The following is a 22870-nucleotide window of genomic DNA, read 5'->3' on the forward strand; positions in this document are numbered from 1 at the left end:
TCTTGGGGAGAATTCTTCCAGGTAGCCAAGCTGACCCTCACTGTGAGGCCGGCTCCTCGGTTCTCTCGCTGTTACCCGGGAACAGAGGCCGCCCACCCCCCACAGCTCCCGTCAGGGCTGCAGAGCCGTGCGCGCTCCCCGCAGCTCTTCTCGGTGCTGAAGGAGCGCAGCCCGTGCCGCTCGCTGCCGGCTCCCGCTGGCGGAGGCCCGCGCGGTGACTCAGCGCGGCCCGGCCCGGCCCCACGCGGGGCGGTGCGGGCGGAGGGGCGGTGCCGGCGGGCGGGCGCTAGGCCGCAGGAAGCGGGGCCGAGCGGCGGCGGCGGCCGCGGGGCTCCGCGATGCCGCTGCTGTTCCTGGAGCGCTTCCCCTGGCCCAGCCTGCGCACGTACGCGGCGCTCAGCGGCCTGGCCCTGCTGGCCGCCGCCCTCAGCGCCCAGCGCGCCCTCAGCGCGGCCGGCGAGCAGCGGGCGGGCGGGCCGCGGGCCCTGGACGTCGCCTACTACCTGCTGTCCGACAGCCTCTGCGTCTGGGTGAGCCGGGGCCGCGGGGCGGGGGCCGCGGGGGGCCCGCTCGGTGCCGTTGCCCTGATCCCAAGTGCCGACCTCGCGCTCCTTAGCGCTAAAATGTGCTGGTCCGTGTAAACGGCTCATCGCTAAGCGGCAGCTTTGTTTGCTGGGCGTTCTGCCATACAGGGGTTCATCTTTCTAGAAAGAAGTGAGGTGAGCTGTCCGCCTGAGAGCTGCGCTCTCAGGAGAGCCCAGGCTTACATTTCACCAAAACTGCGCGGAGCACAAAGGGAGGCTCTGTGAGGCTTGTTCCTTCCCCTGCCGCCCTCCCTCCCGGAGAAGGGCAGAGGGATCTGTGGCTGACTGCTTTGTTTCTCTCCAGGTGCTCGTGAACACGGCGTGCTGCGTCCTGATGCTGGTCGCTAAGCTGATCCAGTGCGTGGTGTTCGGCCCGCTGCGCGTCAGCGAGAGGCAGGTAAGGCGGCTGCGCGTTGCTGTGCAGCTGTGGCACACCTTGCTGCGTTTTCTGTGTGGAACTGCTGGAAGGTACGCAAGATAAGTGGGCTTTAAAACAAATTTCAGCCCTGCAGCTTCGGGTTCTCTGTGCTGAATGTGCTATCCAATAGCACCATGTAGAAAACTATCCCCCCAGTTAACCCTTCGCCGTTACCTGCTCTATCTGTGTTTACAAGCTTCCAGTTTATTTTTGGAGGGAACTTCTTCATTGTTTAGTGGTATTTTACAAGTCCGTGGTCAACTGGAAAACCCTTTGTACGCATTGCCGGATTTCTTACAAGTGCATCTCAGTTCGGAGTATTCATAACATCTGTGTTTTTTCCCTGCCTCATTCGTATGTGGCGGCATTTCTCCACTGCGTTTCACAGTTAGGGAAGTGTTGGTGCTGCTAACTCCCACACCTTGCTCTGTGTCCTGCGTGCTGCACAAGTGCTGGTGCTCTCCAGCCTCGGACATGACATGGAGGGGATGGTTTAAGAGGGAACAGGCAGGCATGTGCCCGGGGATGGGAGGTGACTGGGACTGAAAGCTCACATTGTCCATTCCTGCACTTAGCATGGGTGAGAAGGTTTGTAAAAATGCAGCTAGAGGACCATTACAGCCCAGGCTTTTTGAAAGCAGGGTCCTGCAAAAGATAAAAGCAGCAGCAGTGGTTGGAATAGTAGATATTTTAAAAACAAGCATGTAAGCGCAGTTCTCTAGGAAAAATCAGGCCATGATCATTTCTGGCACGCAGAGCTAGGGCACGTAAGGCTTTGTGAGTAGCCACGGGTCCCTCAAAGGCTGTTGTATATGTGATTCGCTCCCTCTGAGCCTCTGAGTGAAGTATACAACAAACAGGCCATTGGGTCAGACTTTCTTTTGTCATACATGTTGACAGCGAGGATGTGGAATTTTAACCAGTTGTTCTCTGCTCTCTTAAAAACAGAATTGAAAGGCAGTGACTGAATTCATTCACTTTTGGATAGTGGGAGTGTGTTTTAGGGAAAGGCTGTTTATTGTTACTGGTGACCCAACACTATCAGCATCGGGAAGGAATTCTGGGCATGTCTTAACTGTCCTCCTGGTGGTTTCATCATGTTCTTTAACAAAACGTGTGTGGATTGTCAGCGCTCTCTCCGCAGTAACCGAGTTCCTTTCTTTTCAGCATCTCAAGGATAAGTTCTGGAATTTCATCTTCTACAAGTTCATCTTCATTTTTGGTGTGCTGAATGTTCAGACAGTGGAAGAAGTGGTCATGTGGTGCCTCTGGTTCTCTGGGCTTGTGTTTCTTCATCTCATGGTTCAGCTCTGCAAGGATCGCTTTGAATATGTAAGTTTTGATTAAGGGTTATACAAATTTAGAAGCGCTGGCTTAGGATAGGTTGCAAGCAGATCATTTAGGCCTTTTTCCCACCTGAGGTGCTGAACGTGTACAGCTTCCATTAGCTTCAAATGATTGAAATGCTGTGTCAATCTTACTCTTTCAGTCTTCTCGTCAGATAAGTAGAGCCAAAGATATTTATTTTCTTTAATGAATTGCTCCTTTTATAGACCCTGCAATTACTATTGTGTAACTCTGCGTCCTGTCTTCATAGCTCTTAGTGGAGAAATCCGGAGGGCAGAACTTCCCTTAGAATGGTGTCCTTTGAGACTGATCCGTAAAAGCTCTTTGTGTGGATTCTGCGCTCATGCTTCAAACTCACATCTACCCAGTGCTGAGTCCCAGAGTCTTTACAATATACAGCACAACTTTCTTCATAAACTCTATGCAGTTTCTGTTAATACCAGCAACAAATTTGGTAGAGAGACCCAGAAACTGAAAGCTAGGCAAGGAAGATGGAATTGGAATTTGAGCAGTAAATCTTATTCTTTAAGCATCTATAATGCATATATGTTTTCCTCAGCTCCTCTGTCCGGAAATAAAAAAGCTTGAACTAAACTGAATCCATGAATTTCCTCCTGGTAGCTTTCTAATTTCTTTATTTTGTTATTAGTATCCAGTAAGGCCTGTCAATTCTCAAGGAACTAAGCACCAAACTTGAAAAGAGATGGACTGGGGCTAGGGAAATCGAGGCAGGAATGAACCAGGCAGACATCGGGTAGTCTTGGGCTTGTTCAGAAAGCGGTAAGAGACCAAAGTTCATGTGGGAAGAAATCCTTATTATATCCCTTCTGCCTTCAAAGTGTGTATCGTAGTTATTTGTTTGGACAAATGGTACTTGTGTGATCTGCCTTGTAGACTCAGCTGGATGAGAAACTGAACCAAATGTAAACAAGGAAGAAGGAATCGGTTTTAGAACAAAGCATGGGAGTCAACTTTAATCAGAGTGGGGTGAAGCTTTGGGCAACTCCTTTCCTTATTCTGTTCTTCCTGCCCTGAAAATAAGGACATGGACCCCTCTTGAGTAGCTTCTGATTTGGTCTAGATGTAGTCTACTGTCAAGGTAGCTTAGATAATTAATATGTTATATACGTTGTTGAATTAGACCATTTTCAGTAGGCTCTGTCCAGCAGTCTCTAGCTGCAGGTGAGTTTTTGTAGGGTGATGTCTCATTCTTCCAGTGTTGTTGAGTTCATCCTAACCAGATGCTGTGGATTTGATACAGAATCTACTGGATGAGAAAGTGCCTGTGGTTTTATCACACAAATGACCTAAACATTAGATCAAATAATCAAAACAATCCTTTCTGACTTCAAAAAAACTCTGTGAATGTAGATGAGAGGGAGATGAGCGATGCCTTGGTGGATAGGTCCTTCTAGCTTTATTCCACAGTGCTCCTTGCTATGCTGTGTGGTTGAGATCACGAAACTGGGAAACAAAAGGTTTTCCCGAGCAAGGAAAAATTGTCTGTGGAAGTGAACATGGAAAGCAGGGAGGATGAAAGTCTCATTCAAACCTGTTACGTGCTTATGTGTTTGTGCTGCAGCTGTCCTTCTCTCCAACGACACCCATGAGCAGCCACGTCAGAGTCCTGACCCTGCTCGTCGCCATGCTGCTGTCGTGCTGCGGGCTGGCAGTCGTCTGTGGTGTTATTGGCTACACCCATGGGATGCACACCTTGGCTTTCATGGCAGCAGAGGTGAGACTGCTTTCATACGGTGTTGTTTCTGCACTGCTTTTCACTCCTCAGCTGGGGCTGTGTGACACTTGGCTCATGGTGGGTTTTCTTTTAGTTTCCCACAAGAAGAAGCTCCAAAGATGTGTACAACCCCTCTCCTGGTTTAGGGTAGTTGCCAGATATGCATTCTTTCTCTGTTTAGAGTTTAAGCCCACAAATACTCTTTGTCTGAAGAAGAGAATGAGAAGATAAATCTGTAAGATGACTCTGAAATCAAAAGGCAGTGTATGAAAAAATAATGGCTGTGCTTCATGAGCATTGCAAGAAGGCTTAGCTGAAATGGCAGTTAGGGAGAGGGACGGAATGTACATGTAACGTGCACTGCAGCCTGTTCCCTCTAGGCTGTATTTTCTATTTCATTTCTTCCTAAAAGGATCACGACTAACATCCTTTCCCTAAGGCATGCCCACGGGATTTGTGTGAATAGTTGCATCCCAGGTGAGGCGAGCAATTCGTGTTTGTGCACCCCTGTAAACATCAGGCTGTTTGTGAAGTACGCATCTGTATGTTTGTGGGGTGAAATCAGCGTGCTTGTGATGTTATGGTCTTACACTCTGCCTGAGGAAGTGACATTCTTGAAGGGGTATTAACCAGTGTCATTGCAACTAAGTCACTATCCTGCATCCTTAGCTCAGATAACAAATAATACCTAAGATTTATTTTTCTTCTCCACTACCTGGAATTCATACTCAAAGTTAGCAAAGAGGAAAGAAAATGATTGGCTGATAGCAGGATAATATGATGCTCGGTTATTGAACACGTCAGTGTACCTTCTCTTAAATACGAGAACATGCTGCACAGCTGGATTTGCAGTTTTTGAAGATTTACTGCTGTCTCTAATAGGTAGTGTCTCGTTAGTGCTGCATCTCTTATCTTGGCTTAGCAGAGCGGTGTATCTGCCCCATGCTGGCATGGGGGAGGTTTATCAGGGAGCGTTCTGGTTTCCAAGAGTTGTTTGCACGGTGCTTGGTGCTGGTGATTTTGGGTGACCGGATGGGGCCCAGCTATTCACTCCAGTTGTTCTGTCTGCTCGTTGACAGAGGTGAGCATAAGTGTGTGGTCCTCAGCTGAGCCACTGGTCCGTGCTGCCCTCTATGCTGCAGAGGTTTGTGGAGGATGTATAGGAAAGGGTCTCCTGCCCTCCCCTCCCTCCTCTCAGCTGGTGTTTGCTGAGGGCTGTGCAGTGGGCTGGGTTTGGTAGCTATGGGCAGACTCTGGGAGGTTGTCCTGTTGTTCACTGACCTTAGCTATACTTTGGCCTACGCGGCGTTCGAGTGCAGTGGATTCTGCCTTTTGCTATGCACTGTGTACACAGATGAGCTCTTCCAGTTGTTGGGACTCATTTGTGTGATACCATCCCTGGCTATTGTCTGATACAATGGTGATGAAAAATAACAAAGAATTTGTTTACTGTTTACTCTTCTTCACATCATTTATAATTTTATGGATCTTTCTCCTGCTCCTGCTCCTTCCAAGCAAAAGAACTCTTTGTTTAATCCTTTCCACGTGAAACTGTCTAACCTTGCCCCTTCCTGTGCCTTTTCAGTATGCCCTGGGTGGATGACCGTGAGGAGTTCCTTTGACTTCAGTAGCCAACACTCATGGCAGTGGATTAGAATGTTCAGGTTTCTTCCAGGTGCTGGTAGTGACACCTCATGGTCCTCAAGCTCTCAGCAAAAGAGCATTAAAGCTTGAAGGCTGACATGTGTTCCTGGTGGTGGCTTCCAGAGGGGCCCTGCCAAATGTATTCCGTTAGCATGTATCTCATTACACTGAGTTGCATTAAGCTGTTCATCTCCCTCCTGACTCTGCAGGCAGCTGTAGCATAGTGCCTCGCAGCAGCGCGTGTCAGCGTGTGGGTGCAGAGCTGCCGGCTGCCTGCCCTGTGCCGCATCCTCCTGGGAGCAGTGCGCAGCGTGGAGCAGTTTCCTCTAAGTGCCATCACTGGCAGCACCTGGGGCCGCCAAGCTGGGTCGCTGCTGGCGCAGCGCTGCGCTTTCTGCGCTGTTGCCTCGCTAACCGGCACCAAAATGTCTTGGCAGCAAAACGGTGGGTTGGAGGCAAGTACTGGAATACCAGATTCCAAATGCTGACTTAGGTTTTAACCTCTTCAAGGCTGTAAAAATCTTCAGATTTCCTGCGGATGAACGTCTTCCTTGCTGGAGGCTTCCTGCCACGTGTCATAGTTCTGACATCACTCCACGCTCCGTGGCACATCCACCCACAGCTCGGGTGGTTGTTCCGTTTCCGTGCCCGCATGGTGAGCGCGAGGACGTGTTTACTTTTCCTCTGTGGTCTGCTCAAAGCTCCTCTGTAGCCAAAACCCTGAGAACAGAGCAGAGTCTCTTTCTCTTACCCACATTTGGGGTAGGAGGAGACAGGGGGGTCTGGCAGCCCCACGGAGCAGCCCGAGTACTGAGTTCTGTCTGGGGAACGGTGCCTGCGCTGAGCACAGCGCACAGTGCAGGATGACCTGCTGCTACGTTCGTAGCTGTTTCTGTGCTGTTTGACTGATTTGTGTGTCTTACCCTGAAGCCCTTTGGACAGAAGGCTTCTCACAAATGGAAAAACATTCAAACCCACTTTTATTGCTGCAATGGTACGTTTGTGTTTTGGACAGTTTTTTTTCCAGTGCTGTGCTGAGGGCATGCCAGCAGACAGCTCTGCAGGCACAGTGTGCAGTTGCTCCTTGTAAATCCCCTGTGCTGTGGCATCTCCTGGTACTTGCTAGCTGCAGGGGGCTGAGGGTAGGCTGGGGGTTTGTCCTGCTCCTCTGCTCCCATGGTGTGGCACAACAAAGGGCCCCACAGCTGAGGGGGGTGATGGGGCCGTGGTTCCTCCATAGTGAAGTGCTTAGGTAGTCCAGAAAAGCACCTTTCTGATGGCTTGTCTTCAGACTGCTGTTTTCCTTTGCTTTCTGGTGCGCTCAGTTATGTTCTCTGTACTTCGCCTAGAGAAATTGTCACAGGTATGTCATGCACACAGCTGTTTCACAGGACTTCAAGCTGCACTGAAGCACTGTGCTTTAGCAGTTAGTACTGCTACCCAGGCCAGAACGCTGTTAACGTCTTTGTTTCCTCTTTTGCAGTCTCTGCTGGTGACTGTCAGAACTGCTCATGTGATTTTGCGGTGAGTACCTGAGCTCCTGTGGTGGTTGCTCAAGGAGTTTGTGCATGTGGTGTGGATGTAAGAGCTGTGTGCAGTTACCTTGCTGAATTGCAAGTGTGTATTTGGGGACGGGCCTCTCCTGTTTTTGAAATAGAAGTTCTACAGTATCTACAGTTCTACAGATCGCTTTAGAGGCTGGTAATAGAGCAGTGCTTAAGATGTGGATTAAAATGGATTGGTGCTGCTGTTTGGGGACTGATTTATGCTCCTTGATATCATCATACTGTGTTTCTTCTAAGATCCTAATCTCTCTAACTTTTGCTCTAAAGAAAAAGCACGCACATGCATCTGCAAGGTGTATGTAGGGCAGGACATACAGAGCAGTAGCTTTGTCCAGGTCACCACCTGCATTCTGGGTCTGTCATTAAGCTGTAATGCCTCACCCGATGCACACCTCAGAGGCTGAACAATGTGGGTCTGCAGCATGCATACTGTCATCTTAAAAGCAGCTGTGAGAGCACACAGGATCTTAGCGAGCACCACTGTACCTTCTGTCATCTGGTGGTATCTGCAGTGCCAGTGTGGGCCAAGCACTCACTGCTTTTTGCCTTTGTCAGATATTGCTGTTTGAAACCAGTAACATTAGAGAAAACAAAGAAAGCGCTGGGCCTAGGCAGGACAAAGCATCCAAATCCAGAAGGTAAAATAGCTTAGAGATTTTAGCTAATGAAAACCAGCAAGTAACATTAGTGCCTGTGCTCTTGCAGATATGTAATTCATCTCTGGGATCTCAACCATGAAGGAACGTGGGAGGGTAAAGGCACATATGTGTACTACACGGATTTTGTCATGGAGCTGACCTTGCTTTCGCTGGACTTGATGCATCATATCCATATGCTGGTATGGAGAACTGGAGATAAAGCTGAGCAATGGACTTGCCTTAAAATAGCGGGTGCTGGATATTTCAAATTTGTTTTCGTTTTGCTTATTTCACGAACCGGCTGCTGTAGAGAAGTTCAGTAAGTGAAGAGGAAAGCGTAGCACGGGGATTCTGGCATTCTTTCTTCCTGTGTAATTGCAATCTTCATAAATAGCTTTGTTATGGAGTATTAACTACTGTGTAATTACCTGTTTAATTGGCTTTATTATTGAGCAGTCAGGCAGAATTATTTTCACTGGCAATGGCGGACGTTCAGATGAGCAGGGCTCGAACACCATTTCTCCTGGTTGTGAATGCTGTGCTGCTCAAGTTGTGTTTGAGGGGGTGAAGAGCAGCAGTTCCTGTGAACTAGTGTGGTTAGTTTGGTCTTAGCAGAAGTACTGATTTCCTGGGTTCTTGTTCTTTTAAGAACGGATGCAGTTTCCTGTGGCTGCCTCCCGGTTCCCACAGCGTTCATTCTGATCCCTGCTGTTGTTTTCCTTCCCCAAAGCTGTTTGGCAATATCTGGCTGTCGATGGCAAGCCTGGTGATCTTCATGCAGCTGCGCTACCTGTTCCACGAGGTGCAGCGAAGGATTCGGCGGCACAAGAACTACCTGCGCGTGGTGGGCAACATGGAGGCCCGGTGAGCTGCCTGCTTGCTCTAGGGTACAGATTGCACCGTGTGTAGAGAAGCCCGGTCAAGAAATTGGGGTTCTCTTGCATTCCTTTGATACATGTTGTGAGCTGGAGAGATACTGTCTTCCAAATCCTGCTCTGAAATCTTCCTGCTCTAGAGGGTGTGTTTTCACAAGTTCTTTGCTTCCATTGTATTTGTGACGAGGGACTCTGTCTCAGTTTAACAGAATACATAGGGCTGACTTTTACCAGGCATCCTGCTTTTGTACGAGTAATGCTGGTCACAAGTTAATTCTCCTGTCCAGAATTTCTTCTGTTTGCCCTTATGTACTGCCCTAGGTGGTAGGGGTGGCGTAAGGTCTGCAGAGCTCAGCCTACTTCATGTATTGGCTTTGGCTCTGATGGAAATTAATGCTTCTAATTTCCTCGGGCCTTGCCGTTCAGTTGCTGCCTGAAATGTAATCAAAATATTAATTAAAAAAAATCTGTTCATTAAACGTGCGGCCAGCTTCAAGCCAGCTTTGTACCTGGAGTGGAGCTGAGAGCCATTCAGGATTACTTTGGGCCATCCCCCTATACCAAGACAATGTAGAGAAGTGGAGAGGCCTGCTAAAACCTAAGAGTGTGCCAGGTGCTGCTCCATCTCTGATCCAGTGTTTTCATAGCTCAGCTGTGTCCTCAGTAAAATGAAGAGCAGCGGGGAGTTTTTCTGTACGTTGCTGTACCATTTTCATTTTAGATTCCAGTGGATTTGACCAGCTCTGATGCCTGCTGCTGTTCTCTAGGTAGAGAAAACAGTCTTCCCTGGAGACTCCCAGTGTTTTCTTTGCAAAAGGTCAGGTAGTGCTGTAATACCAGGTTAAGAGCTGCATAGCGAAGCTCATCCACAATGCATTATTTCTTTTCGGTAAGGTGCAGCTGCTAAACCCTTTACATGGCTCTCAAAGGCGTTTTGAGTTGCAAATATTTTGGACATCTTGTCTGAGTGACTTAGTGTGTTCTCATCATCCTGATTGTTTTGGAAAAAAACGTGTTCTGGCTTCTTGGTGAATCTGCTGGCATGCAAGCTAGCTTCGTTTGTTTGTGTAGTTGGTTTTCGGGTATATTGCACTGTAGCAGTACTGTGAACTGTTGTTGTGCCACTCATCTCTGTACTGTCTGTACTGTTTGTCTTTGGGTACTGTGCAATAGATACTTGCATGACACTGTACTTTAAATGTATAATAATTCAAAGACAAGTAGGGGTTGGTGAAATCTGAGGGCAAAATTTATCAAACCATAAGTACTTAGGATCCCAGAAAGACATTTTAATGGGTACAGCTATTAAAGCTCATTTAGAAAAATGACGTAAGCCAAATCTGTACAGGTTATAACCTGTGGTTCTCGACCTAATGATCATACTCCTTGGAAGACAATAAGCCAAAGCTATTTGAGCTTAGGGTGTATGCAAGGTGTGCCAAAACAGACACTGTAAGAAAGCATGGGAGGGACGTGTATGACAGTTTTCCTTTAGAGTATGAGTTCTAGTTATGGAAAAGATAACAAACATCCTGGCACACCTCCCTCAAGGAAAAGTGAATGTGGAGGGAAGGTTTCCTCAGTGCAGAATCCTCTGGGCAGAAGGCCGTGCCGAGTTGGGGTAATCATTACTTCTGTCTCTTCCTTTTGTAGGTTTGCAGTTGCAACACCCGAGGAGCTAGCAGTCAATAATGACGACTGTGCCATCTGCTGGGACTCCATGCAGTCCGCACGGAAACTCCCCTGCGGCCATCTCTTCCACAAGTACGTGGCTGGGGCTGCAGGACGTGGGGAGAAGGGTTATGTGGGCAGGTCTGACCCTTGGAGCAGGATGACAAGCAGCCAGCAGTCAGCCTTTACTGCCTGGGCCCTCTTGGTCTGCTTCTAATTGCAGAGCAAAAGTGGTGTTCGCTTCCCTCACTTCCATGTTTGAGTTGTTTCCTTTGCTGCCTTCTTTCCTCCGAACTACGAGTGCGTGTGTTGTCAGCTGCTATGCAGGTAGTACTGAGTTACGGTACCTCAGCTGCAAGTGTGTACCCTGCCTTGCCGTGCAAATGCTCGCTAAAATAGGCTTTCTGTTTTTCCCCACCCTCTGTCCCAGCCTTTGCTTCCTCCATGAGCATATGCTGGTTTTCAAGTGATGAAAAAAAATCAGAGTTAGACCCTTACGTACTCTTCAGATACCAACTTTAAGGAGAAAAACAGCAAATGTTTTTTGTACAGGAGACCCTTACATGGTGATGAATGCTCCAGGACACTTGTGGAGGTCACATGTAATTAGATGGTGTCGTGGGGGGCTGAGTCCCTCAGGGCTGTGAATGAAAGAGCTTAAACAAAGCAGCTGAGGAGGTCACCGGGCAATGCTAGTTGGAACTGGGAAGCTCTTCACCGGAGGATCACTCTCTGCACTGTTTCTTGCACTCAGTTGGTAGTGAGTCACAGTGGATGCTTGTGGAGGTGGAGTGCACCTTTTCTTAGATCTTTTGTGGCAGCGCTTGTATCTTTACATTTTTGCTTAAAGGTGGAAGGAGGTATGGGGCTCAAGGTGGGAATTTCTGAAGTGCCATTTGGTTAATGTGGACGGTCAATTAAATTCTCCCTGTGGTGTCATCTGAGCAGGATCCTTTCTGCAAACAGCTTTTTACTTTTCTGGTAACTGTCAGAGCAGAGATTAGAATCCGTGTGCTAATTTGTTGTCATTTGTAACAACCTTGCCATAAATATTTATCTGTGTTCCAAGAAGTCTCTAATGAGATAATTTGCCTCAGTAGCAGAAACTCCTCTTCCAGTGCTGCTGAATCAATGAATATTTAATCACCTCCTGAGCACTTGAGAAGCACAGGGTCTCCTCATCAGGAAGTTATCTTCTCTGTATCTAAAATGACCCTTTTGTATTTTTTCTTCTGAAGCTCAGTTACCTTTACCTCACTGGTGCACTTAGGGAGGGAACATATTACACTGGATGACTTTGGCTTGTATATCAAAGATAGGGAACACATAGTACAGCTCTGAGTGCTTAAACTTGCATTTCAAACACCTCTCTTTCTGCAAGACAGCAAATGTTCAGAATTAGGGGAATGCTGCAGTGGCAGAGCGCTGGTTTATGTTAATCTATTTATAAAGTTCCAGAGTTGTACTCACTTTGATGGTTTGGCTCGTGACTTTTTTGAGAACTTTGAAGGTTCCTATCCACATCACTCTGGCAGAACTGCTATGAAAGTTTATCCTATCTTTTAAATATTTGTTCAGTTGCTATTTGTCCTTTTTCAGCTCAAGATGGTGAGAGAAAAGACACTTTGTTCCCTCCTTCCAGGCTGAACTTGCTTGTTCTGAGCTAGGCAGGCATCGTGCTTGAGGTGGTTGAGTTTGGGGTAAATCTGTGAGCTTGTTTACAAAACCTGCACCACTTGTGTACTTTCAGCTGGAAGGAAAAGAAACACAGCCAGTCGTTGGGAGATCATCAGGCGTGCCTTGCACATGATCTCTGAGCAGTCTGTGCGCACTTGCTAGTGCTCTATACAGAATATGCTACAGCTACTTGAGGTACTTGTGATAATGATGTCTTGGAAAATTGCTGCAAACTCACCATAATGTTGCTGTGTTCCTGTTAGCTCTTGCCTGCGGTCCTGGCTCGAACAAGACACATCTTGCCCAACGTGCAGAATGTCTCTTAATATCACTGACAGCCATCACGTGAGGGAGGATCACCAAAGGGAGAATCTGGATGAGAACCTGGTCCCCGTGGCAGTAGCAGAAGGCAGACCACGCTTGAACCAGCACAACCACTTCTTCCACTTCGATGGTGAGTTGAGCAGATCTGACGTCTGATGCTGCTGACCAAAAAACCAAAGGGAACAGCCTTCTGTAGGAGAGCGTTCTGTGTTTCAACTGAAACTTAAGCTGCACTTCTGCATGAGTTTGTCAGACACTTACGTGTTTCTTACTGCTCTTTTGCAAGAGCTCACAGAATCGTCTCTGATATTTCCCAGAGCTATGGAGGTAGTGCTCTCATGTGGCTCGGACACCAGCAACATTGCTGGGCAGATAGAAGGAATAGCACATCATGCATTTATTTACATGGAAACAAGGAAGGAGGAGGGAGTCGGCCGTGTGCCCTGCTCTGAGCCTGAGCACGTAACTGCAGCAGCCATGTTGTTCAGTTACTGTGTTCCCGGGTAGGAATTCTCTCAGTGGCGCAGGCCACTTGGACCCGACTCGCTCTGGGACCAGTTTCAGCTTGGTTAGAAACAGGCCTGTTTTTAGTAAAATTGCTGGAATTATTAATGTGTTCCAGAACTGAATTTGATTCTGGATAATTTTAATTTTCCCTCTCATGGGAACAAGAGATTCTTGTTTTCATGGTCCTTCTCTAGCCTTCAGCTTGTTAAGTCTCTGTCACAGCATCTGCTAGGAGCTGTCACTGATCTTCTCCAGCCATCTCCATCCTTAGGGAAGACTGCAGTGAGAACTCCCCATGTGTACCTTGTGGAAACATGACGAATTGTGTTAAACACATGTAGAAGTACTTTGTGTGCTGAGAACCTTGTGACTTCCCTTGTGATTTTTTTTATCCCTAGGTTCTCGAATTGCCAGCTGGCTGCCCAGTTTTTCAGTAGAAGTGATGCATACTACCAACATCCTTGGTATCACACAAGCCAGCAACTCCCAGCTCAATGCTATGGTAAGGCTGCTTGGCTGTTTTGGACCTCAGCCTTCCTGTTTGTACTGTGGGAGGAAAGGGGTGCATGTAGATAGAGAACAGAAGGGGAAGGAAGTCAGAACAGTGCTTGGGTGCCACATGGAAGTTATCTCCTGAATGAGAAGCTTCATTTCAATGAAGCTAGGGCTGAAGGTTGTTTGGGATGTGCAAACACAAAAGGTAAGTAAGCGATGGAGAAAAATTGTATGTACTTTCTGCATGATGTAGGTGTAGGTGGGTAGACCTTTTCTTAGCTTGCTTGATGTGACTTTAGCTTTCCTTTAGTACTTGGCTTCACTCACAACTTCTAGTAGTGAAGGGTCAGAGTGATCAGAAAATTTAGCTGTTGGTTGATTAAGTAGCTCTCTGTTGCACAACTGACTTGATGATTCATGACGATGATAGGAGTGCTGAGGATAAAGGCCCAGGTTTGACCATGAATAATCTCTCTACTGTAGTATAGGAAGAGAAGGGGATGGCTTCATGGAACTTCTTTAGTTTGAAGAGTGGCATTTCCTTCGAGTTCTTTGAACCGTTGTGTGCTGTAAGTTAATAAGTGCTCAGTGAGGTATGACATGAAGGTGACAAAGCTTTCCCAATGTGACATCTGTCCAAGCCTTCACAATGGTTTAAGGCTCGATAGGATAAGGCCACAATTATTCAGGGGCTTGGGGTCAGGGGGTGGGAAAGTGTCAGCAGATGATTTGCTAAGTGAAGTTTGCAGGGACTCTTCACGTGAAGTCAGCTTAGGTTTTTAACAGGACAGGGTGACACAAATGGCTTTTATTAAGGATGAATAATGATTTAACACTGTGCATTATTCAGAGTAGCAACTTATATTGAAATATCTGCTTTAATGGAAAGGCAAAGTCAGCAAACCACTGAAGTATTACACATTTTTAATAGAAACGAAGAGAAGTTCTCCTTTGTGTTACTGAATAAAACCCTAGGGAAGTATTTCAAGAGAAAGGCCAAAGGCTGAAATGCTACGTCAGTTGTTTTTGTCGCAGATAAGTACTACAGAGAGTGAAGTTTGCTGCAGTTGCTTGTGTTTCAACACACTGTCAGCTGGTGCACAGTTTTTTACTTTGCTTTTCAAACACCTCATACTCAGTTTTATTTGTTGTTCTCAGTTTTTTTTTTCCCTTGTAACTTTCAGAGCTCTCAGACTGTATGAAGGCTGGTCTGTAGGCAGGCTGGCAGGAGAGAGTATGTGATTAAAACCTATTCCACGTGTCCTTTCCATCTAGAAACGCATCTGGGGCAGAGAAAAATGATTTTATTTGGGTGTTTTTTTTTTTAATGTTGAGCTAACTTTCAGTCACACCTGAATTTTGTGTAGGTCTTTATGTATATATATCTGCATCTGTGCTGTCACAAAATAAAGGTTAGGAATCTTTTGAAGCCTTTGTCTATGTACAAGCACAGGGGAACAGGAACGTACATTTTCAGGATCGTGTGGTGCCTCCATAGGAATTATAGTTTTGGTGTTGGCTTCAGTGGAGTTGAAATATTGTCCTGTAAATCACTGCCAGCGTGGGTTTTCATTCCCTTCATTTTTTTTTCTTTCTGCATGTGAGTTATTATAACCTAAACTTTGAGCTGTTCATTTTTTTTTCTGTTTCTAGTAAGACACTCACCAGCTAATGTTCTATATGCCTAATACTGCCTGTATAAACCTTGCTTTCTCCAGGCCCACCAGATTCAGGAGATGTTCCCTCAGGTTCCTTATCATGTAGTTCTGCAGGATCTGCAGCTAACCCGTTCTGTAGAGATAACCACCGACAACATCTTGGAAGGGCGCATCCAGGTGCCTTTCCCCACGCAGGTAAGTCATGAGACCGTGCACCTAAAATGTGTGTCTGTCTTACATATGGACTGAGCTTGTAGGGGTGAGCGGCGTCAGGTAAAGGCACAGTGAACCCAGCTTAGCTCAGTGCAGTGTTACTCTTCAGATTTTATCTGTATGAACACGTTGCAGTTGGAAGATGCAATCCAGTTTTGGCTGCCTGGCATGTCTTGTATCTTCACGTTGCGATGTCTGACTTAATCAGAATGTTTCTCTGTTGTGTATGGTTGAGGTATATGCATCTGTTCCTTGCCATAGCTCTTGGAAGGGCCTTTTGATGTGTTAGAATGGCTCTCAGGTGTGCTTTAGCACTGTCCATGTTTAATGCAGGACACTTTGTTTATGCAGGAAAGCTGTAGACTGTCACGAGAGGGCTGTAGGCTGTCCCTAGTGGTTCAGTGCACAACAGAGTGCCAAATGCTAGTGAAAAAAACACCTTGGCATTACTTTTTCCTTAGTCTCAAGCTCCATAAATGCAGTATGTTCAGTCACATACCAAAAATACGGATTGAAAGTGTCCTAGCTGGAAACAAATATTTGTTCAGTTAAAGCAGCTCTTCTCCATTGCTCATGTGCAGAACCTTTAGAACATTTCCAGTTGGTTTCTTTGCTGACAGATAATCGAATCGTGCCATTTAGGAAGGCTTTCCACAAAGAAAGTAGACGGCAGAAGGGTGCCTTGTTTTTAATTAGTGATAGCACATCTCAGTAAAGCAGTCTGGGGACAGCAGCTCTGCTAATAAGAATATTGAATTCTGGCTGCGTGCACATCGGATAGTGCTGTTATCTGGAGTGCAGTTTCAGCCTGCGTGTGGGGAAGCAGAGAGAATTCTCTTTCAGCACAGTGCTTTCTGCTTATGGCTAACTGATGTGTTTCTAAATGGAATGTAACACGTGATGTTGCAGAAGGCAGAGTTTGAATGCGTTCAGAGGACTTGTTTGGGTTTTGTTATTTCACGTGCTGCATTAAACCCGTGATGTTTGCATTTCAGCGTGCAGAGGCTGGTAGGCCGGCTTCGAGCAATTCTGTGGAGCGACACAGCACTGACCAGGAGGCTCCTGAAACAGTCACCCAGGTAACGTGGCACATCCTGGAAGGAGTCCAGCAGGGGGCCACAAAGATGGTACAGGGCCTGGAGCATCTCCTGTGTGAGGAAAGGCCACCTCGTGAAGGGGAGGCTGAGAGGGGATCTTATCGATGCTTATAAATATCTGAAGTGTGGCAGGCAATTGGATGAGGCCCAACTCTTTTCAGTGGTGCGTAGTGACAGGACGAGGGGCAGCGGCCAAAAACTGGAACAGAGGAAGTTCCACAGAAATATATGGAAGAACTTCTTTACCGTGGGGGTGACAGAGCCCTGGAACAGACTGCCCGCAGAGGTGGTGGAGCCTACTTCTTTGGAGATATTCATCACCTGTCTGGACTCCCACCTGTGTGACCTGCTGCAGGGAGCCTGCTTTAGCCAGGGGTTGGACTTGATGATCTCTAGAGGTCCCTTCCAACCCCTGCGATTCTGTGGTGCTGTGGAGAGTCCTGTTGCTGCTCTCCTGCATGGAGGAATTTTACGTACGCCATGCTCCAAACATAGTGCCATGTCCTTGGCATGGAAATACTGCTCTGCTGCTGCTGACCTTGCTGCAGAAGAGCTGTATTGGGAGGTCTTTGTGTTTGAACTCCTGGCAGGGCAGGAGATGAGTGGTTTTCCAGGGATGTCAGGCCAAACCAGCAGCTCTGTGCATTCAGTGTTCGGTTCAGCTGGCGCAGGACAAGCTGGCCACCCGTGTTACACAGCCACAGAGGTCAACCTGGGAGACAAACCTGCTTAGCTCCTTTCTGTCGCTGCTTCAATTGCTGAGAGAAGACTTGGGAGCTTAGGGGCATCCTCTAGGAATCTCCTGTCTATTTTTCTGTCTCTTCAGTTTTGATTTCAGTGTTTAACCAAGCACTTGGTGTATGGTGGGTGTTCTGTTTCTTCTTACCAGGAGAGTATATTGCTGTGGTCAGTCGAACTCTTGTCTGTTTGGAAAGATCTAGCAGCAAACAAGCTACTGCAGCAGATTGCACATAATTATGTAAGAAGCTTTTTAAATGCAAAAGGGAAGGGTTGTCAGAAGCCCTCGTCATCTCCTGCGGGTGAGACTTGCGTTTCCAAATAATGGATAGCTGCAGCTTGGCACCTTATGACACAGCCTCCGAGAGGGAGTGAGGCAGCTCTCGTTGCTTTGTGCTGCAGCTTTAGAGAAGGTTTTACAAGCATTCAATCTTTTATGCCCACTTAAATCTGTGGTAGATGTCCAGCATTGTGGCAAATGCATCGGAGTTCTGCTTGTTGGCAGTCAGGCTTGTTAGGGGAGCTCACATGCTCAAATAAAAGCACCTTTTGTCACGACTGAGCTGGGCTTTCCTCTCTGTCATGTTGTGCATTAATTCCATCTAGAAATCAAAGGTCATAAGATGGAGATAGTGATACCTTCCCCCTAAATACTGCTGGTGGTTTTGGGGGTTCCGTGTTGATACGAGACGAGGGCAGTTGGGGATGTGCTGCTGGCACATTTGCTATTCCTTCTTTACTTTTACATTGCTGATGGAGTCAGCTCTCCTGAATCTAGCTACATCAAGAGCCTCATTTTCAGAGAGCGTTAATTATGAGTAATTAACGTTTATGTCTCTGAGATCCCTTCCACGCACGGTGTGGAAGGCGCAGCGTTACAGAATGCCAGCTCTTTGAACATGCTTTGATTAGCTTTGTTCTGTATTTCGGCTGGGGTTTTCAAAGGAGGTGGGATGGGGTGCAGCAGGTGAGAGCCTAGCTTCTTTCAGTGCCTTAGAAAGTGACAGCTCTTTGCAGCTTGTTAGTTTGATGCAAAGAAGCCCCGTTAGCAAATTTTGCACGGACCTGAGACTTTTATTTTAATTAAGAAAAAAAAAACACCTCTTTTCCTAACTTCTCCCCTCTTTTTCTCTTAGACCAAAAGAGTGCCACTTGAACTCAACTCAAGACTGGAAGAAATGGGAGAACTGAGCGAAATGGAGGCGGAACCCGGTGAAGCAGAAGATTTCGAAGCCAGGGGAAGTCGCTTTTCCAAGTCAGCCGATGAGAGGCAGCGCATGTTGGTTCAGCGGAAGGAGGACTTGTTGCAGCAAGCTCGAAAGTATGTGCCTTCCTAAAGCTTCAGCTTGGCCACTGGGTTAGAATGCCCCAGAATGGTTGTCACGTGGATTATGACCACTGCAAGACTGGGTTGGTGCAAAAAGTATTAAGAGGGATGGATACATTGCTGCAGCAGGCTCTGGTGCTCTTTAAGACACGTGCCTCTGGTAAACCCAGTTCTGAAACAGCATCTTGTGTCGCAGTGTGCGCGCAGCTTCCCGAGTGGTTGATCCAAAGCTCTTCCAATCATAGGGTGATTTTTCCAGCTTCAATGAGCTTTAGTTTGAGCTTCTAGTAAGTGAGGAAACGCTACTTGTGCTGAGTCTCTTAGTACACTTCTAGCTAATCTCTGGGCCTAGGTGTCAGCCTGCGCTGTGTGCTGTTGCAGCTGAGCTTACTGTCAGGCACCACTTTCCAAATACAGAGCAAGAGCAAATATTAAGCTGCGTAGGGCTGACAGACCAGAAGAGCTTCTGATTAACAAGTCAACACTGCCGAAGTGAGCGTGGCCAGCTGTTTCTTTCAGCTCAACTACTAATGGGTATTGTATGTAGCATCTTATGTTACGAGTTACAGTCATGTTGGAGAACTGCAATAGAATCTTGTTGATGGTTTAAAAAAGAAAAGAAAGGAAAAGCACTTTGGAGCTGTGGATAAAACTTAATAGCATTTGTAACCAGTGTTACCCATTTTTATCTCAGAGAGGCTGCTGAAAGGATCTACAAAAGTACACTGAGCTATGCTTTTCTTTCCTCCCCCATATTGAAATGCCTTCCTATGAATAACTGGGGGTACGGTGCCTTTGAAGAGTTTGTCTGTAAATAGGCTTGCTCCTAGAATCATTTTCTTTGAAGAATGTCATGTAGGGCGACAGAAGCATTTTTGACTTTCCAGTTTTCTCGTTCCTTTTCTGTGTTGAAGAGTGGGACTGCCAACTACTGTGTTTTGTCTCTAAGCTCAGAAAAGTATTGGGCTGTTACCTCTGGGAGCTGCTTCCTTGTATTATTGCACGACGTGGCACTTTGCAGCCCCAGTGCCCGTCTGTCTGTGCTTTCCTTGTCCTCAGTGAGGCAGCTGCAGGTGCTGCCTGCACTTACACGTGGTGCAGCGGTGGGGACTCACCTCAAGTCTCAGTGAACTGCTCTGAGTTAAGAGCAGAGCCCAAACCTTCAGAACTGGCCCCGTCCCATGTGCACAAGAACCCTGCACTGACACTGTGAGCTTCTGCGTCCCTGGGAAGCGTACCCAGAGATTTCCTTTGAGTGCATTGTTAGTGTGTCCATGCAAAGCATTTCCAGCTTTCGGTGTGCTTTAGCTGCCGCCTCATTTCCCGAAAGCACCGAGCGTTCTCCAGAGCCAGACCGAGCCGGGCTGTGCTCACTTATCTTCCTTTTTCCTCCTGCAGGCGTTACCTGAACAAAACCTCGGATGAAGAGGTGAGCACGGAGAAGCCCTCTGTGCCCGAGGGAGCCTCTGCCGACCCGGTCACGCTGCGCCGCAGGATGCTGGCGGCCGCCGCCGAGCGGAGACTTCAGATGCAGCAGAACTCTTAGCGCTCGCTGCTTCTCCTTCCTCCTCCTCGTGAGCGATGCTGAATAAAGAAATGAAATACAAAAAAAAAAAAAAAAAAAGACAACCCTGCGCTTTCTATACCAGCAGGAAAGTGTCACTTCAGAGTTCAGCTAGCTGTGCTGCTGAGCGAGCTGGCTGCCGCTCTGCTGTATAAAGCATGTGGCCTAATCATGTTCGGACAGCTGACAAATTAACCTTTTTTGTAATATTTTCTATGTGACGTTCATCCCCTCCACAGACAAAGGCAATCTGTAAACCAGGGGCGCGATTTGCGCAGCTCGTGCGAGGCGTTAGCCTGACTGCACAGCAGAAGCTGAGGGAAAGTGTGTTCAAAATGAGCAGCTGTGGGTGCAGGTCCAAGGGCACTGGCACGTTCAGCCTGAGGGCAGGCAGAATGACTGCAAGAGGGGAGGGAAGCGCAGGGGTTGGCAGCAAACCCTGCTTCAGGTGAGCAGCCGCTCGCAGCTCCCTGCTCATCTCCAGGGCGAAGGAAGGGGCTGCGCCGGCTGGCTGCAGTGCTGCTGGAGTCCTGCTGGGAAGTCAGGTTGTAGACTGGGTGGACGCTGTTTAGCAACGTAACGTAGGAAAAAATGAAACTGTTAATTGTGCAGTGATGCGCTAATTCCCACTGATTCCAGCACACAGTAGTTTGTTCACCATCGCTGGGCTCTTGTGCGCTGGCAGGCCTGTAGTTCTGCTCGCTCCCCAGGGCTGCGCTATTTTCCTTTTACTGCCAGAAAGAAGTGAGAAGCGGGGAGGAGTGGAGTGAAGAAGAAGGGGCACAGGGGGAGGCTGCAGCCCCCAGAATTCAGTGTTACAAGGACGATGGAATTCCAGTGAGAAGCCTGCCTGTTTTGGACTCCAGAGCAGCACGGACTTCAAGGAAGAGGCTGGAGATAGCTCTGGTATCTCACTTTTTATTTCATTTTTAACCCCACGACTTCACTGTGAGACTAGAAGCACTGGGGCAGCCGGCCCTTAGGCACCACGCAGCCCCATCTGCTCACCTGGGATTTTTCTAAAGAATTTTTGACACCGGATGCACCTGGACCTGGCAATGCCAGCTTGCGTAGTAGAGTTTTACGTGGCAGCGACTTCATTGTTAAATTCCTGATGAGTGAGTTCTAGTGCCACTGTCCTTTGGAAGGAGCCCAGTATTATCTAGAATTGTTGGTAACTTTTTTTACTGTTGGTTTTTAGGGACGTTTAAAAGTGAGTTTAACGAAAGGCGTTGCATTGATGTTTAGGTGAAAATAATTTATGTCAGTAAGACTTTTGGGAAGCCTTACCTTGCGATGCTGTTAGGAAACTTCCAAGATTTTTTTTCGAGATGATTGGTTTTGCTCAGAGCACAGCTTGTTTTTATTGTTTAAAAAAAATAAAATCTTGATCAGTGTTGGAAATTGTTTGCAAATTCCTGTGGTTTGTCTCCTCGTGTTCCTGTGTGATGAGAATCCAACTGTGGTGTGGGCATGGAGGTGGGAGAGAAATATGCCTGGGGGGGCTGTGAAAATAAAATGGGTTCTGGGCTGTCTGAGAGTCTGCTGGGGTAGAGTGAGTGCTGCTGGGTGTGTGAACAACACAGAGTTTGGCTCTGGGGGTGCAGAATCAGAATCACAGAGTGGTGTGAGTTGGACGGGACCTTAAAGGCCATCTGCTCCCACTCCCTGCACTGAGCAGGGACACCCACAGCTCCATCAGTGCTCACAGCCCCGTCCCCTGACCTTGGCTGTCTGCAGGGACGGGGCACCACCACCTCTCTGGGCAGCCTGTGCCACTGCCTCACCGCCCTTAGTGCAAAGAACTTCTTCCTTATCTCCAATCCAAATCTCCCCTCTTTCAGCTTGAAACCATTTCCCCTTGTCCTGTCATAACAGTCCCTGCTAAAGAGCCTGTCCCCTTCTTACAGCCCCATTAGATACTGAAGGCCGCTCTCAGGTCTCTCTGGAGCCTTCCCTCCTCCAGGCTGCACAGCCCCAGCTCTCAGTCTGTCCTCGTAGGGAGCTCTTCCATCCCTCGGTCATTTTTGTGGCCCTCCTCTGGATGCAATCCAACAGCTCCACGTCTCTCCTGTACTGAGGACTCCCCATCTGGACACAGAGCTCCAGGTCAGGTCTCACAGAGCAGAGCAGAGCGGCACATCCCCTCCCTGCCCTGCTGGCTGCGCTGCTTTGGATGCAGCCCAGGCTATGGCTGGATTCCTGGGATGCGAGGGCACAGTGCTGCCTCGTGTCCAACTGCCACCCACCAGTACCGCAAAGTCCTTTTCAGCAGGACTGTGCTCCATTCTTTCATTCCCCAACTTGTATTGATATTGAGGGTTGCTATGACCCAGGTGCAGACCTTGCACTGTAGATGTTGAACCTCATGAGGTTCTCCTGGGCGCACTGCTCAGCCTGTGATGTACCCAGATGTTCTTTATCAGGACCTGCCCGGCTGTGGGCAGACGATCACCACCTCCGCACATCCCCGCCCCGCCCGCCGTGCTCCCGGCGCTCAGCTGGGCCCGGGCCCTGAGCGGCCGCTGGGGGGCGGCCGTGCCCGCGGCTGAGCGCTCCCGTAGAGCCCGGCCTGGAGGCCCGCACGGGCTGAGTCCCATCGGAAGCGAATAATGAATGGGCTTCCCGAGGAGGGAAGGGCTGCAGCGGGACCAGCGATGTAGTGCGGGGCAGGGATTGGCTGGAAGATGGTCCTGAGCTGCCGGGGGGTGTCATTATGTGGGGGTAAAGGAGATACAACTGGGACAGTGAGGTCCTCTAACTGGGGATGGGGATGGGATGGAAATTATGGAA

The 22870-nt window shown here is 48.1% G+C and overlaps 1 protein-coding gene across 2 annotated transcripts; it reads left to right on the forward strand.

Annotated features, from left to right (window-relative positions):
* AMFR (autocrine motility factor receptor) lies at window positions 298-21481 on the forward strand. Of its 2 annotated transcripts, none has more exons than XM_021407971.1 (14): window positions 298-530; window positions 889-981; window positions 2170-2334; window positions 3932-4084; window positions 7212-7252; window positions 7999-8131; window positions 8662-8795; window positions 10460-10570; window positions 12418-12608; window positions 13384-13487; window positions 15199-15333; window positions 16347-16430; window positions 18323-18507; window positions 19912-21481. In XM_021407971.1, exons 1-14 carry the CDS (start codon window positions 339-341, stop codon window positions 20057-20059), a joined length of 1869 nt encoding a protein of 622 aa, XP_021263646.1. In that variant the 5' UTR covers window positions 298-338; the 3' UTR covers window positions 20060-21481. The 2 variants fall into 2 exon arrangements, with proteins under 2 accessions (XP_021263646.1, XP_021263647.1); XM_021407972.1 differs by lacking the exon at window positions 298-530 and adding an exon at window positions 701-719.

This window comes from Numida meleagris, chromosome 10 (assembly GCF_002078875.1).
Source record: "Numida meleagris isolate 19003 breed g44 Domestic line chromosome 10, NumMel1.0, whole genome shotgun sequence".
NCBI classification, from domain to species: domain Eukaryota; kingdom Metazoa; phylum Chordata; class Aves; order Galliformes; family Numididae; genus Numida; species Numida meleagris.

Excerpts from the sequence above, each read along its gene's own strand:
- AMFR (XM_021407971.1), top strand. The coding sequence starts at position 339 with ATGCCGCTGCTGTTCCTGGAGCGCTTCCCCTGGCCCAGCCTGCGCACG. Across the intron at positions 982-2,169 it reads TGCGCGTCAGCGAGAGGCAG|CATCTCAAGGATAAGTTCTG; the intron begins GTAAGGCGGCTG and ends CTTTCTTTTCAG. Across the intron at positions 2,335-3,931 it reads GCAAGGATCGCTTTGAATAT|CTGTCCTTCTCTCCAACGAC; the intron begins GTAAGTTTTGAT and ends TTTGTGCTGCAG.